This window comes from Oncorhynchus tshawytscha, linkage group LG26, assembly GCF_018296145.1.
Source record: "Oncorhynchus tshawytscha isolate Ot180627B linkage group LG26, Otsh_v2.0, whole genome shotgun sequence".
Lineage (NCBI taxonomy): Eukaryota > Metazoa > Chordata > Actinopteri > Salmoniformes > Salmonidae > Oncorhynchus > Oncorhynchus tshawytscha.
The window spans coordinates 48,463,649-48,481,129 of NC_056454.1; the positions used below are offsets into that span (position 1 = coordinate 48,463,649).

General features: G+C 43.2%; 1 protein-coding gene across 1 annotated transcript in view; it reads left to right on the forward strand.

The window, feature by feature from the left end:
- Window positions 1-9,208: 9,208 nt before the first annotated feature.
- The window catches only part of LOC112224899 (zinc finger protein 804A-like), a 156,185-nt gene continuing 147,912 nt past the window's right edge, over window positions 9,209-17,481 (forward strand). Inside the window, exon 1 of the mRNA XM_042306378.1 lies at window positions 9,209-9,929. Coding sequence (XP_042162312.1) covers window positions 9,819-9,929 — 111 coding nt within the window. The 5' untranslated portion in view covers window positions 9,209-9,818. The remainder of the gene's footprint in view (window positions 9,930-17,481) is intronic.

The following is a 17,481-nucleotide window of genomic DNA, read 5'->3' on the forward strand; positions in this document are numbered from 1 at the left end:
ATATAACAGGAAGTATACTTTGTCCAACAGATTTCCCAGCTGGCTTCTTCCACCTTATGCACAACATTGATTTAAAATAGTGTTGCTTAGTTACAAGGCATTATTGTTTCATAAAATGTGAGGTCTTACTAGTGCTTCTGCTCTACTCCTGGCTGTGCTGCTCCACATGACAATATGGAATGAATCTCACTCCTATCAATACTATATGGAGGGGATCTCACTCCTATCAATACTATATGGAGGGGATCTCACTCCTATCAATACTATATGGAGTGGATCTCACTCCTATCAATACTATATGGAGTGGATCTCACTCCTATCCATACTATATGGAGGGGATCTCACTACAATGGAGTGGATCTCACTCCTATCAATACTATATGGAGGGATCTCACTCCTATCAATACTATATGGAACAGATCTCACTCCTATCAATACTATTTGGATCTCACTCCTATCAATACTATATGGAGTGGATCTCACTCCTATCAATACTATATGGAGTGGATCTCACTCCTATCAATACTATATGGAGTGGATCTCACTCCTATCAATACTATATGGAGTGGATCTCACTCCTATCAATACTATATGGAGCGGATCTCACTCCTATCAATACTACATGGAGTGGATCTCACTCCTATCCATACTATATGGAGGGATCTCACTCCTATCAATACTATATGGAGTGGATCTCACTCCTATCAATACTATATGGAGTGGATCTCACTCCTATCAATACTATATGGATGGATCTCACTCCTATCAATACTATATGGAGTGGATCTCACTCCTATCAATACTATATGGAGTGGATCTCACTCCTATCAATACTATATAGAGTGGATCTCACTCCTATCAATACTATATGGAGCAGATCTCACTCCTATCAATACTATATGGATGGATCTCACTCCTATCAATACTATATGGAGTGGATCTCACTCCTATCAATACTATATGGAGTGGATCTCACTCCTATCAATACTATATGGAGTGGATCTCACTCCTATCAATACTACATGGAGTGGATCTCACTCCTATCAATACTATATAGAGTGGATCTCACTCCTATCAATACTACATGGAGTGGATCTCACTCCTATCAATACTATATGGAGTGGATCTCACTCCTATCAATACTATATGGAGCGGATCTCACTCCTATCAATACTATATGGAGCGGATCTCACTCCTATCAATACTATATGGAGTGGATCTCACTCCTATCAATACTATATGGAGGGGATCTCACTCCTATCAATACTATATGGAACAGATCTCACTCCTATCAATACTATTTGGAGGGGATCTCACTCCTATCAATACTATATGGAGTGGATCTCACTCATATCAATACTATATGGAGTGGATCTCAATCCTATCAATACTATATGGAGTGGATCTCACTCCTATCAATACTATATGGAGTGGATCTCACTCCTATCCATACTATATGGAGGGGATCTCACTCCTATCAATACTATATGGAGGGGATCTCACTCCTATCAATACTATATGGAGTGGATCTCACTCCTATCAATACTATATGGAGTGGATCTCACTCCTATCAATACTATATGGAGTGGATCTCACTCCTATCCATACTATATGGAGGGGATCTCACTCCTATCAATACTATATGGAGCGGATCTCACTCCTATCAATACTATATGGAGTGGATCTCACTCCTATCAATACTACATGGAGTGGATCTCACTCCTATCAATACTATATGGAGTGGATCTCAATCCTATCAATACTATATGGAGTGGATCTCACTCCTATCAATACCTATTGGTAATAAGTAATGTTGGTCAAACTTTATTTGGATAGTCTGGATTTTTCAGCTGTACTTTGTCATTCAAACTATTATAACAAACTATGATAACAACTATCTGTTGATAAGCTACTGATTGCTAAGGTTACAATTAGGGTTGGGTTAAGAATAAGAGTTAAGGTAATGGTTAAGTTAGGGATAAGATTAGGGTTAAGTTAAAGTTGGGGTAAGGGTAAGGGTTAAGGTTAGGGCTAGGGTAAGGTTCAAGATTTGGGCATGGGTAAGGGTTACGGTTAGGGCTAGGGTAAGGGTTAATTTAGGGTTAGGGTAAGGGTTAAGGGAAAGAGTTAGGGTACAGATAAAGTTAGGGTGAAGATTAGGGTTAGGGTAAGGGTTAAGGTTATGGTTAGTGTTAGGGTAAGGTTTATGGTTAGGGCTAGAGTTCGGGTAAAGGTTAAGTTAGGGTTAAGGTTAGGGTAAGGGTTAAGGTTAGGGTTAGTGTTAGGGCTAGAGTTAGGGTAAAGGTTAAGTTAGGATTAAGGTAAGGGTTAAGGTTAAGCTTAGGGTTAGTGTTAGGGCTAGAATTAGGGTAAAGGTTAAGTTAGGGTTAAGGTTAGGGTTAGTGTTAGGGCTAGAGTTAGGGTAAAGGTTAAGTTAGGGTTAAGGTAAGGGTTAAGGTTAGGGTTAAGGTTAGGGGTAGTGTTAGGGTAAGGGTTAGGGTAAGGGTTAGGGTAAGGGTTAAGGTTAGGGCTAGAGTTAAGGTAAGGGTTAGGGTAAGGGTTAGTGTAAGGGTTAAGGTTAGGGCTAGAGTTAAGGTAAGGGTTAGGTTAAGGTTAGGGTAAGGGTTAGGGTAAGGGTTAAGGTTAGGGCTAGAGTTAAGGTAAGGGTTAGGGTAAGGTTAGGGTAAGGTTAGGGTAAGGGTTAGGGTAAGGGTTAGGGTAAGGTTAGGGTTAGGGTTAGGGTAAGGGTTAGGGTAAGGGTAAGGTTAGGGTAAGGTTAGGGTTAGGGTAAGGTTAGGGTTAGGGTAAGGGTTCGGGTTAGGGTAAGGGTAAGGGTTAGGGTTAGGGTTAGGGTTAGGGTAAGTTAGGGTAAGGGTAAGGTTAGGGTAAGGGTAAGGTTAGGGTAAGGGTAAGGGTTAGGGTAAGGGTAAGGGTAAGGTTAGGGTAAGGTTAGGGTTAGGGTAAGGGTAAGGGTTAGGGTTAGGGTAAGGGTTAGGGTAAGGGTAAGGGTTAGGGTTAGGGTAAGGGTTAGGGTTAGGGTTAGGGTAAGGGTTAGGGTTTAGGGTAAGGGTAAGGGTTAGGGTTAGGGTAAGGGTTAGGGTAAGGTTAGGGGTTAGGGTAAGGGTTAGGGTAAGGGTTAGGGTTAGGGTAAGGGTTAGGGTTAGGGTTAGGGTTAGGGTAAGGGTTAGGGTTAGGGTAAGGGTTAGGGTAAGGGTAAGGGTTAGGGTAAGGGTTAGGGTAAGGGTTAGGGTAAGGGTTAGGGTAAGGGTTAGGGTAGGGTTAGGGTTAGGGTAAGGGTTAGGGTAAGGGTTAGGGTAAGGGTTAGGGTAAGTGTTAGGGTAAGGGTTAGGGTAAGGGTTAGGGTAAGGGTTAGGGTAAGGTTTAGGGTAGAGAATTTACAGATGGACTATGCAAATAAAGCGTTACTGTACTATTTAGTAAATCCTCCAACCTGCGTGTCAGTGTGAGATTATTTTAAAATAGCTCAGTGGATTTATGTATCTTTCATTCAGATTTTTGACATTTTCCTCTTGCAAAACATTTTAATCATCCCAGTCTGTGATTTGAATATGCTGTTGTACTGTGATCTACGGCATAGGAGGATGCAGGGAGGACAGCTCATAACAATGGCCCCAAAAAGAGTGAATGGAATGTCACCAAAAACCTGGAAACCATGTGATGAGATGTATTTGGCAGCATTCCACTGATTCCTATCCAGACATTACCACTAGAAAGTCCTCCCCAATTAAAGTGCCACCAACCGCCTGTGATCTACACTTCCCCCTAAGACATGGGAGTGACTGTCTGATCTTTCTCTGTAATATTCTGATCTTTCTCTAAACAGACCCTGTGTGGTGTAATATTCTGATCTTTCTCTGTAATATTCTGATCTTTCTCTAAACAGACCCTGATGTAATATTCTGATCTTTCTCTAAACCGACACTGATGTAATATTCTGATCTTTCTCTAATCAGACACTGTGTGATGTAATATTCTGACCTTTCTCGAAATTGACACTGTGTGAGGTAATATTCTGATCTTCCTCTAAACAGGCACTGTGTGGTGTCATATCCTGATCTTTCTCTAAACTGACACTGATGCAATATTCTGATATTTCTCTAAACAGACAAATCAAATCAAATCAAATTTATTTATATAGCCCTTCATACATCAGCTGATATCTCAAAGTGCTGTACACAAACCCAGCCTAAAACCCCAAACAGCAAGCAATGCAGGTGTAGAAGCACGGTGGCTAGGAAAAACTCCCTAGAAAGGCCAAAACCTAGGAAGAAACCTAGAGTGGAACCAGGCTATGTGGGGTGGCCAGTCCTCTTCTGGCTGTGCCGGGTGGAGATTATAACAGAACATGGCCAAGATGTTCAAATGTTCATAAATGACCAGCATGGTCGTATAATAATAAGGCAGAACAGTTGAAACTGGAGCAGCAGCACGGTCAGGTGGACTGGGGACAGCAAGGAGTCATCATGTCAGGTAGTCCTGGGGCATGGTCCTAGGGCTCAGGTCCTCAGAGAGAGAGAGAGAGAGAGAGAAAGAGAGAATTAGAGAACGCACACTTATGTAATATTCTATATAATATAGACACTGATGTAATATTCTGATCTTTCTCTAAATTGACACTGTGTGATGTATTCATTTAATTTTTTTTAAAGTGGGGAATGAAAATGTATCAGATAATTACTATTGGAAAAATAACATAGTGCCGTACGTTCACACTTAGATAAAGCTATAAACACCCCACACAGCTTCTTTAGTATATCCTACAGTTCAATATAAAACATACTATTCTATGTTCATTTGTAGTAGATTATCTCCAACAGATTAACATAATAAAGTATATCCTGCAGATTAATTTAACATAGTATCTCCTACAGATTAACATAGAGTATCTCCTACAGATTAACATAGAGTATCTCCTACAGATTAACATAGAGTATCTCCTACAGATTAACATAGAGTATCTCCTACAGATTAACATAGAGTATCTCCTACAGATTAACATAGAGTATCTCCTACAGATTAACATAGAGTATCTCCTACAGATTAACATAGAGTATCTCCTACAGATTAACATAGAGTATCTCCTACAGATTAACATAGAGTATCTCCTACAGATTAACATAGAGTATCTCCTACAGATTAACATAGAGTATCTCCTACAGATTAACATAGAGTATCTCCTACAGATTAACATAGAGTATCTCCTACAGATTAACATAGAGTATCTCCTACAGATTAACATAGAGTATCTCCTACAGATTAACATAGAGTATCTACTACAGATGAACATTATGTAGTATCTCCTACAGATTAACATAGAGTATCTCCTACAGATTAACATAATATAGTATCTATACAGATGAACATACTAGGTTATCTCCTACTGATTAACATACACTATTATCTCCTACAGATGAACATTATGTAGTATCTCATACAGATGAACATACTAGATGATGTCCTACAGATCAAGGTACTAGAGAATCTACTACAGATTAACATAACATAGTATCCTCTAACATATTAACATAATAGAGTATATCCTATGAATTAACATACTAGAGTATATCCTACATATTAACATAATAGAGCATCTACTAAAGATTAATATACTACAGTGTCTCATACAGATTAACATACTAGAGTATTTCCTACAGAATACACACTAGAGTATCTCCTACAGATGATCATAATATAGTATTACGTACAAATTAACATACTGGAGTATCTACTACAGATTAACATTCCAGAGTATATCCTGAATAACATAAAGATAATATAGTGTCTCCTACAGATTAACATGCTAGAGTATTTCGTAAAGATTAACATAATAGAGTTTCTCCTACAGATTAACATACAAGAGTATTCCTACACAGATGATCATATTATAGCATATCTGACAGATTACCATGCTGGAGAATATGCTACAGATTAACATTCCAGAGTATATCCTGAATAACATAAAGATAATATAGTTTCTCCTACAGATTAACATGCTAGAGTATCTCCTAAAGATTAACATAATATAGTTTCTCCTACAGAGTAACATGCTAGAGTATCTCCTAAAGATTAACATAATAGAGTATCTCCAACAGATTAACATACTGGAGTTTCTCCTAAAGATTAACATAATAGAGTATCTAATACACATTAACATAATATAGTATCTCCTGCAGATTAACATACTAGAGTATCTCCTACAGGTTAACGTAATATTGTATCTCCTGCAGATTAACATATTATAGTGTCTCGTACAGATTAACATACTAGAGTATCTCTTACAGGTTAACATACTAGAGTTTGTCCTACAGAGTAACATACTGGAGTATCTACTGCAGTTTAAAATACTACAGTATCTCCTACAGATTAACATACCAGAGAATCCTAAATATTAACATAATATAGTGTCTCCTACAGAATAACATGCTAGAGTATCTCCTACAGATGAACATAATAGAGTTTTTCATATACATTAACATAATAGAGTAACTCATTCAGATTCATTTAATAGAGTATCTCCTACAGATTATAGATAATTGAGTGTCTCAAACAGATTAGCATAATAGAGTATCTCATTCAGATTAATTTAATAGAGTATCTCCTACAGATTAAGATAATTGAGTGTCTAATACAGATTAACATAGTAGAGTATCTCCTACAGATTAACATAGTAGAGTACCTCATACAGATTAATTTAATAGAGTATCTCCTACAGATTAAGATAATTGAGTGTCTAATACAGATTAACATAGTAGAGTATCTCCTACAGATTAACATAGTAGAGTACCTCATACAGATTAACATAACAGAGTATCTCCAACATAATTCACACTAGAGTTTCTCAAACCCTTTGTTGGGGTTAGTAGGCCTGGGTCGGTGGCGAGGGTCGCCAATCAAGGGACGCAAAGGAGGTGGACAGAGACTGTTGGAATGGGGTCCACGTCCAGCGCCAGAGCTGCCACCGTGGACAGACGCCCACCCAGACCCTCCCCTATGGATTTAGGTGGCGGCCGGGAGTCCGCTCCTTTGGGGGGGTACTGTCACGCCCTGGCCTTAGTATTCTGTGTTTTCGTTAGTATTTTGGTGAGGCCAGGGTGTGACATGGGGATTTATGTGGTTTGTTTTGTCTGGGGTTGTTTGTAGGTATGGTATTGTGGTTAGAGTAGTACTCTAGGTAAGTCTATGGTTGCCTAGAGTGGTTCTCAATCAGAGGCAGGTGTTTATCGTTGTCTCTGATTGGGAACCATATTTAGGCAGCCATATTCTTTAGGTCTCTTGTGGGTGATTGTTCCTGTCTCTGTGTCAGTTGCACCAGATAGGGCTGTTTCGGTATTTTCACATTTCTTGTTTTGTAGATTGTTCATTGTTTACAAGTAACCACGATGCGTTTTGGTCCGCCTCTCTTTCCCCAGAAGAAAACCGTTACAATAATAGAGTTTCTCCTATAGATTAACATGCTAGAGTATCTCCTACAGATAAATTTAGAATAGTATGTCCTTATTAACATAATTAATATAATATAGTATCTCCTACAGATTAACATGCTAGAGGATCTCCTACAGATTAATTTACAATAGTATGTCCTTATTAACATAATTAATATAATATAGTATCTCATACAGATTAACATGCTAGAGTGTCTCCTACAGATTAACATACTAGAGATTATCCTACTAGTTATTATAATGGAGTATCTCCTACAGGTTAATATAGTAGAGTATCACATATAGGTTAATATAATCAAAGATGGACGGCAGGGTAGTTAACAAAAGCATTTGTGCATTCCTGGGCTAGCAGCATCAGTCCTCCCTTCTGCCTGCTTCTCCACGTCTACTGCTTCAGCTTCTTACAGCCAAATTAGAAAGAGAGAGAGTGAGGAGGGGGAGAAGGAGAGGGAGGGGGAGACGGAGAGGGAGGGGAAGAAGGAGGGGTAGAAGGAGAGGGAGCGAGAGATGGGGAGGTAGGGAGAGAGTGAGCACGGGGAGAAGGAGAGGGAGGGGGATAAGAAGGGGGGGAGAAGGAGCGAGAGATGGGGAGGGAGGGAGGTAGGGAGAGAGTGAGGAGGGGAGAGTGGGTGTCTGTGTCCGTGTGTGTGTGTTGAACTGTGTTGAGCTATGTGTGTGTGTGTGTGTGTGTGTGTGTGTGTGTGTGTGTGTGTGCGTTCGTGCGTGCGTGCGTGCGTGCGTGTGTGTGTGTGTGTGTGTGTGTGTGTGTGTGTGTGTGTGTGTGTGTGTGTGTGTACGTATGTGTGTGTGTGTACGTATGTGTGTGTGTGTGTGTGTGTGTGTGTGTGTGTGTGTGTGTGTGTGTGTGTGTGTGTGTGTGTGTGTGTGTGTGTGTGTGTGTGTGTGTGTGTGTGTGTGGAAAGCGGTGTGATGCACGGCAAGAGAGAGGGAGAGATATTGCTGAATCCTGGTTGGCTGGGGAGCAGTGGCTGACTCAGTGGATCTAGAGATAGACAGAGAGAGTGTGAGTGAGATTGAGCGAGAGAGAAAGAGAGAGAGAGAGAGAGAGACAGACAGACACACAGGGAGAGAAACAGAGAGCCCTTTCCTCGACCAGTGGCTCTCTTTCATTGGCTCGGTGCACTGGACCGGCAAACAGGAAACACTACAACACCATGCCTGTTTCTGTCGCTACATCAAGTCTCTACCACTACCGCTGCTACTACCTCGCATCATCTTCACTAGAACCAGCCAGCACTCAGACAGAGGATCAGAGAGAGAGAGAGCAGGGAGCCCCCTGAAAGACAGACTCTGCGGAGTAAAGAACCAAGAGACTGTGGCTGAGGCTGGACCAGGGTTACGACGCTACAGACTGAAGCCAAGCAGCTGTTTCTGTTCCTGCTCCCAGCTGCTGGAGCTCCATGCGAAAGGAGAAAAAGTAGAGTGGCGGAAAGAGAGAACTGCTGTTCAGAGTCTGGAAGACGGAAAACAAAGCCCACGTAGCAACACAGCTCTGAAGTGGCTCAACGGAGACATACTGACTGACTCTGAAGGGGCTCAACAGAGACATACTGACTGACTCTGAAGTGGCTCAACGGAGACATACTGACTGACTCTGAAGGGGCTCAACGGAGACATACTGACTGACTCTGAAGTGGCTCAACAGAGACATACTGACTGACTCTGAAGTGGCTCAAGAGAGACATACTGACTGACTCTGAAGTGGCTCAAGAGAGACATACTGACTGACTCTGAAGTGGCTCAAGAGAGACATACTGACTGACTCTGAAGTGGCTCAAGAGAGACATACTGACTGACTCTCAAGTGGCTCAAGAGAGACATACCGACTGACTCTCAAGTGGCTCAAGAGAGACATACCGACTGACTCTCAAAGTGGCTCAAGAGAGACATACCGACTGACTCTCAAAGTGGCTCAAGAGAGACATACTGACTGACTGACTGCTGCTCCAGTGGATGTTCAAGACCACGTTGTGACGCTCCAAGACTCACTGACACGAGGGTTGGCTTCTCCCAACACACCTGACTGAAGGACTGACCCTCGGGTTGTGACCAGAGCAGTGGCTCATGCTGACAACACACACCAGGACTTTAAGGGAGTTAGTTCTTCTCGACCTGTAGAACCTGTAGAATCTGTAGAACCTGTAGAATTCTCTTTGACGTCTGACTGTCAGCGTATGGAACACTGAATGCCCCCCCGTTAAAAGGACTTCGGTTCAGGTTCTGTAGCTCTACGGCCAGACTCTTGTAGATGTAAGACTTCATTGTTTTTGCTTCTCTTGATTCTGACTGTTTGTCTGTGCGCTCAGTGGAAGACCCCCCTCCAGCTCGTGCCTCATGGCTTGCTACTACATAGTCATCAGTTCTACTCACCTCAGCAACGGCCACTTCAGGAACATCAAGGGAGTTTTCCGCGGACCCCTCAGCAAAAATGGCACCAAGAACTTGGTAAGAACTCTAACATCTTAACTTTGTCTCATGTGTTGCCTTCTCCTTGTGCCTGAGTGAGTATCTGATGCTTTCTGCTTGTGTCTGAGTGAGTATCTGATGCTTTCTGCTTGTGTCTGAGTGAGTATCTGATGCTTTCTGCTTGTGTCTGAGTGAGTATCTGATGCTTTCTCCTTGTGTCTGAGTGAGTATCTGATGCCTTCTCCTTGTGTCTGAGTGAGTATCTGATGCTTTCTCCTTGTGCCTGAGTGAGTATCTGATGCTTTCTGCTTGTGTCTGAGTGAGTATCTGATGCTTGTGTTCACTGTTACGCCAGGCTGGAGGGAGTCATTCCAGAACTTGTAACTGTAGAATTGAATATGTATTATGATCCTGGGTTCCAAATATGATTAAAACTATGACATCACGACAAAACACAATAACATAACAGCCAACAATACATCATTATTATGTTATTCCTCTCTTATTACAGAGGTACAATATAATATCCACAATACCACAATGTGTGTGTGTGTGTAGAATGTGTGTGTTAGAGCATGTGTCAGTATACGTGTGTGTGTGCATGTGTGCATGTGTGTGTGTGTGTGTGTGCATGTGTGTGTGTGTGTGTGTGTGTGTGTGTGTGTGTGTTTGTGTGTCTTCAAAAGTCAAGATGGAACATTGGAGCTATAATTAACTATTTTGTTTGCGACACCGATCAATCTATCCATAAGAACATTGGAACTAAATTAGCTCTTAACTTTTAACTTGACTTAGTTGGACAGGGAAGCAAACAGTAATACTCTCTGTCTTACTCTTTTTTTGGTGCCTTTGCCTCTTTCTTAAAAATAAAAAATAAATATATATTTCTGTAAACACACAACACTAGTGTGGGGTTGAATCAGTTTAGACTCTTTGCTATTTTCAGCATTAAATTTAAAAAAAAAAATTCCTCAACTGTTGACAGAACAGAACATAATGGGTAATGTGTCCCAGATGGACATGTTCTGACCAGTGGCCGTGTCTAAATTCCTACCAGATGGACAGCGAGGATGCTGCTGATCTCTCTACATGCAGTCATAGTCCTTAATCATCCTTTTACCGTAGCTAGGGTTTTAGTCTGATTCCAAACAAATCGTTCTATTCGTCCAACCAGATTCTGGCCTTCTAGAACACACTATTAATCCTTCTGTTTGTCGAATCAGAGACTAGCATTCTAGAATACACTATTAATCCTTCTGTTTGTCCAATCAGAGACTAGCATTCTAGAACAAACATATCAAATTCCACAATCAGAACTCGGAATCTGGGGCAACACAGTGGGGAAATTAGGCAAGAGGAGAACTATGTCTAGAGAGACACTTGGATAGATTTCCTGGCTATTAATTATGTAAACAAAAGTGTGATCTCGCCATTGTTTGTCATATTTAGGAAGATCATCGCCCACACTAGATATTATCAGTGACGCTGCCCTAATTACTCACTACACACAGTAATCTAATTCAAATGCAAGAGTTCCTGAAAGGAAGAAATGTCTTCGCGTTTTAAAGCTTTGAATATGAATATGAATATGAATATGAATATGAATATGAATATGAATATGAATATGAATATGAATATGAATATGAATATGCTACTGATGAAATTGCTTATGTTCTCCCTCAAAACATTCGTCTGCCGAGCAGAACAGAGCTTTCCTGACAGCCGACTCTCCCTCTTTAAAGAATTGGAAATGATTTGAGATAAAATATTGAAGCACTCTATTCCCACTTATGTTGTAGCAGCATGCAGCCTCCCACTTCCTCCTGCCTCCTCCTGCTTCCTCCTGCCTCCCACTTCCTCCTGCCTCCTCCTGCCTCCTCCTGCCTCCTGCTTCCTCCTGCCTCCCACTTCCTCCCACTTCCTCCTGCCTCCTGCTGCCTCCTGCCTCCTGCCTCCTCCTGCCTCCTCCTGCCTCCTGCCTCCTCCTGCCTCCTGCTTCCTCATGCCTCCCGCTTCCTACTGCCTCCTGGTTCCTCCTGCCTCCCGCTTCCTCCTGCCTCCCGCTTCCTACTGCATCCTGCTTCCTCCTGCCTTCCGCTTCCTCCTGCCTTCTGCATCCTCCTGCCTCTTTCCTTATTCCTCCCTCCCTCCTCCTCCCTCCCTCCCTCCTACCTCCCTCTCTCCCCTCCTCCTGCCTCCCTCCCCCCTCCCCCTCCCTCCCTCCCTCCCTCCCTCCCTCCCTCCCTCCCTCCCCTCCCACCTCCCCCCCTTCCCTCTCTCTGCTCCCCCCCTCTCCCCTCCTTCCACTTGCCTCCCGCATCCTGTTTAACATAGCCAGCGCGTCAGGTGGCACGGCACTGAGAAGGGAGCAGGCAGCAGCAGCAACATATTGTTTAAAGACAATAGGAAAGAACAGAGTTACTCCTCCACTCCTCACTGTGGCCAGGACTGGCTGCTGTGGGCCATTACCCAGGCTCCAAACCCCCTCCACCCCTCACCACTATCGCTTCACTCCATCGTTCACCGGGAGACCTGATGTCATTTAATCTAGAATTACTGAGACCGGGAGCAGAGGAGGGGAGTGATGGGGGATGTCCCTTACTGGCACCACACAGACAGACACTGTAAATATACCTCCGTGCTCTACTCTCTCTCACTCTCTCTTTCTCTGGACTCTCTCTCTCTCTCCCACTCTCCCTGCTGTAAATCTGCTGCTGTGGCTCCAGAGTGTACACAATAACACAACCCGACACACTGCATGGGAATGTAACTCTTTGTAAGAGCTCTGCTTATCCCTCCGTTGGTGCAGTGCCATCTGGCTACAAACAGCATAGCACAGCGAGAGCAGCACAGAGCTGAGATTTCCGTCCAAAGAAAATGTGCGGTCATACAACAATTTGTTACAGCAGGTTTAGTGGTTCCAGCTACGGCATTAAGCGAGGAGGAGGAGGAGAGAGAGGAGAGAGAGGAGAGTAAGGAGAGAGAGGAGAGGGGGAGAAAAGAAGGATAGGAGGGGAGACTTCCGTCACATTAAGCTTGGCAGACACCTACAGCAGAAGGAGAGAGAGAGCGGGAGAGAGAGAGAGAGCGGGAGAGAGAGAGCGGGAGAGAGAGAGCGGGAGAGAGAGAGAGAGAGAGAGAGAGAGAGAGAGAGAAAGAAAGAAATATATATATAGATAGATAGAGAAGAAAGGGAGAGGGAGAGATAGGGAGATAGAGAGAGAGAGATAGGGAGAGAGGGAGAGAGGGGAGAAAATATATATATATATAGATAGAGAGGAAGAGGGAGAGCATGAGATAGAGAGACATAGAGATGGAGAGAGGAGACATAGAGAGAGAAAGAGAGAGAGAGAGAGAGAGAGAGAGAGAGAGAGAGTGAGAGGGAGGGAGCAGAGCAGGGAGGTATATTTAGAGGCTGTCTGTGACTAGAGAAAGAGGAGAGAGAGACAGCAAGAGAAAGAGAGAAAAAGATAGGGAGAGAGAGAATGAGAGAGGAAAGAGAGAGAGACACAGAGAGAGAGAGAGAAAGAGAGAGAGACAGACAGAGAGAGAGAGAGAAAGAGAGAGAGAGATAAATAACTAGAGAAAAAGAGGAGAGAGATAGAGAGACACAGAGTGTGAGAGAGAGAGAGAGAGAGAGAGAGAGAGAGAGAGAGAGGAAGGCAGGGATGGAAGGGGAATGGAGAGAGGGGGGGCTCCTCCAGTGGTCATTATACTCTGGTGGACATGATGCTGCTGCTTGGTGGTAATGGAGAGCCTCTCAGAGAGAGACAGAGAACTGGAATTACAGGTACTTACTATGTGAGCAGCCACTGGATTGCTGCTATGCCCGCCCACTCAGTATATCAACACGCATCACAGGGCACAGTACGGCTCGACAGAATAATCACCACATTACAAACAAACAACAAATGAGAGGATTCAGCGAAAGCTCATGTGGCCAAGGTTCAATTCTGCAATGTTCAATTCTCCAAGGTTCAATTCTTCAAGGTTCAATTCTTCAAGGTTTCAATTCTTCAAGGTTCAATTCTGCAATGTTCCATTCTTCAAGGTTCTATTCTTCATGGTTTCGATTCTTCAATGTTCCATTCTTCAAGGTTCCATTCTTCAAGGTTCCATTCTTCAAGGTTCTATTCTTCATGGTTTCGATTCTTCAAGGTTTCAATTCTTTCCGTTGGTGTTTTGAAATCTGTCCACAAATGAGTGCTGTCATTGTGGATTGTTGAATTGGAGGCGTTTGAAGTGTAGTGCAGGATTTACGTTTTTTTTATTTTTTTATAAGTGAGTGCTCATCTTTGTAGCCTTTGGGGGTTTAGCTTCACTGAAACCTGGAGGCATTTGAAACCGCGATGTAAACGTACAGTATGGGTGCTGTCTGAAGTGATGGAAAAAGTACCCAAAATGACTCAAGTAAAAAGTGAAAGTTACCCAGTAAAATAAAACTTGAGTAGAAGTCTACATGTATTTGGTTTTAAATATACTTATGTATCGAAAGTACAAGTATACGTGATTTCTTATTCCTTGTTTTAAGCCATCCAGACGGCACAATTATCTGTTACATTTTTTATTTACTGATAGCCAGGAGCACACTCCAACACTCAGACATAATTTATAAATGAAGCATTTATGTTTAGTGAGTCTGCCAGATCAGAGGCAGTAGGGATGACCAGGGATGTTCTCTTGATAAGTGTGTGATTTGACAATTTCCTGTCCTGTCCTCTCCTGCTAAGCATTCAAAATGTAAGAAGTGCTTTTGGGTGTCAGGGAAAAAATATATGGAGTAAAAACTGTATCATTTTCTTTAGGAATGTAGTGAAGTAAAAGTAAAAGTTGTCAAAAATATAAATAGTAAAGTACAGATATCTCCCAAAACAATTTAAGGTGTACTTTAATGTATTTTATTTGTGTACTCTACACCACTGGTTATCCTAATGTGATAGGGTGATATTTAAATGCAGTTCATCATTGAGGGCTTTTAGAGTTAAGTTAAATCTGGATGCGTTTGAAACTGTGTAGTGCTGTACTGATTGTATGGGAGTTAGATTGAGTTGCTGTTAACTCTGGCTGGCTGTGAAGTAGAGAGAAAAGGAGAAACCTCATCCCTAGAGAAACCTCATCCCTAGAGCAATGTCATCCCTAGAGAAACCTCATCCCTAGAGAAACCTCATCCCTAGAGATATATCATCCCTAGAGAAACCTCATCCTTAGAGAAACCTCATCCCTAGAGAAACCTCATCCCTAGAGCGATGTCATCCCTAGAGAAACCTCATCCCTATAGAAACCTCATCCCTAGAGAAACCTCATCCCTAGAGATATATCATCCCTAGAGAAACCTCATCCCTAGAGAAACCTCATCCCTAGAGAAACCTCATCCCTAGAGATATGTCATCCCTAGAGAAACCTCATCCCTAGAGAAACATCATCCCTAGAGAGATGACATCCCTAGAGAGATGTCATCCCTAGAGAGATGTCATCCCTAGAGAAACCTCACCCCTAGAGAAACTCATCCCTAGAGGTACATCATCCCTAGAGATAAGTCATCCCTAGAGAAACCTCATCCCTAGAGAAACCTCATCCCTAGAGAGACCTCATCCCTAGAGAGATGTCATCCCTAGAGAGATGTCATCCCTAGAGAAACCTCATCCCTAGAGAAACCTCATCCCTAGAGAAACCTCATCCCTAGAGAGATGTCATCCCTAGAGAGATATCATCTTGGTTCAGAGACAGCAGCAATGCTGGAATGATCTCAAACTGTTATAAGGCACAAAAGACTTCAGTCCAAACAGTAGGGCGACAGCTTCTATCATATGGCTTAACAGCTGGTGGTTTAACACAAGAGAGAGTGTAAAGACTGAGGCTCTTCTCATCCCTTTCTAAGTTCCAACTTTAGCACTAGTTACATTATATAGATGTCATTCCAAAGAGTAGGACTAGTATCAAATTTCCTCTACACTCATCACTCTGATCTTCGGCAACATTTATTTTATAGGAGCACGATATACTGGCCTGTGCTGCAGAGAATATAAACACATTTTACTTTAAATGATTAACAGTGACATCAGAAAGTATACACAACTGTTACGGCTGTCATCGGAATGAGACCAAGGTGCAGCGTGGTAGGCGTACATTTTGAATTTATTAAATGAACAAACCCAAAAAAACAAGAAAGATCAATGACAGTATTGTAGCGCTTAACCAGCAACTAACAAAAACAAGATCCCACAACAGAAAGTGGGAAAAAGGGCTGCCTAAGTATCATAGATCAAGCTGGTGTCACGCCCTGGTCTTAGTATTTTGTGTTTTCTATAATTATTTGGTCAGGCCAAGGTGTGACATGGGTTTATTTTGTGTTGTGTTTATGTATGGGTTTTTTTTCGTAGGTTTTGGGATTGTGGCTTAGTGGGGTTTTCTAGCAGAGTCTATGGCTGCCTGAGGCGGTTCTCAATCAGAGTCAGGTGATTCTCGTTGTCTCTGATTGGGAACCATATTTAGGTAGCCCGGGTTTCACTGTGTGTTTGTGGGTGATTGTTCCTGTCTCAGTGTGTTTGTATTTCACCAGACAGGCTGTATAGGTTTTCACATTTTCCGTTTGTTGTTTTGTATTGTTCGTTTTTCATCTTTCATTAAACATGTATCGAACTAACCACGCTGCATTTTGGTCCGACTCTCCTTCGACGGAAGAAAGCCGTAACAGAATCACCCACCACTACTGGACCAAGCAGCGTGGTGACAGGCAGCGACAGCAGAAGCAGCGAAAGGAGGTATGGACATGGGAAGACGTTTTGGATGGTAAAGGTTGTTACACTTGGGAGGAGATACTGGCTGGAAGGGATCGCCTCCCATGGGAACAGGTGGAGGCACTTAGGAGAGCAGAGGCAGCCGGAGATAGGAGCCGACGATACGTGGGAACAAGGTTGGCAAGGAAACCCGAAAGTCAGCCCCAAAAATTTCTTGGGGGGGGCATCAGGGAGAGTGTGGCAGAGTCAGGGTTCAGACCTGAGCCAACACCCCCTGTTTATCGTGAGGAGCAGCGATCAAAGGACTTCTGGACTTGGGAGGAAATATTGGACGGAAAAGGACCCTGGGCACAGCCTGGTGAATATCGACGCCCCAAAGAAGAACTGGAGGCGGCGAAAGCGGAGAGGCGCTGGTATGAAGAGGCAGCACGGCGACGGGGATGGAAGCCCGAGAGTCAGCCCCAAAAATGTATTGGGGGGGGCTTACAGGGAGTATGGCTACGCCAGGTAGGAGACCTGCGCAAACTTCCTGTGCTTACCGGGGGGCTAAAAAGACCGGGCAGGCACCGTGTTATGCTGTGGAGCGCACGGTGTCTCCAGTGTGGGTGCATAGCCCGGTGCGGTACATACCAGCTCTTCGTATTGGCCGGGCTAGAGTGGGCATCGAGCCAGGTAAGGTTGGGCAGGCTCGGTGCTCAAGAGCTCCAGTGCGCCTGCACGGTCCGGTCTATCCAGTGCCACCTCACACACCAGTCCTCCGGTGGCAGCTCCCCGCACCAGGCTTCCTGTGCATGTCCTCCACCCAGTGCCAGCACCACGCACCAGGCCTTCAGTGCGCCTCGCCTGTTCAGCGC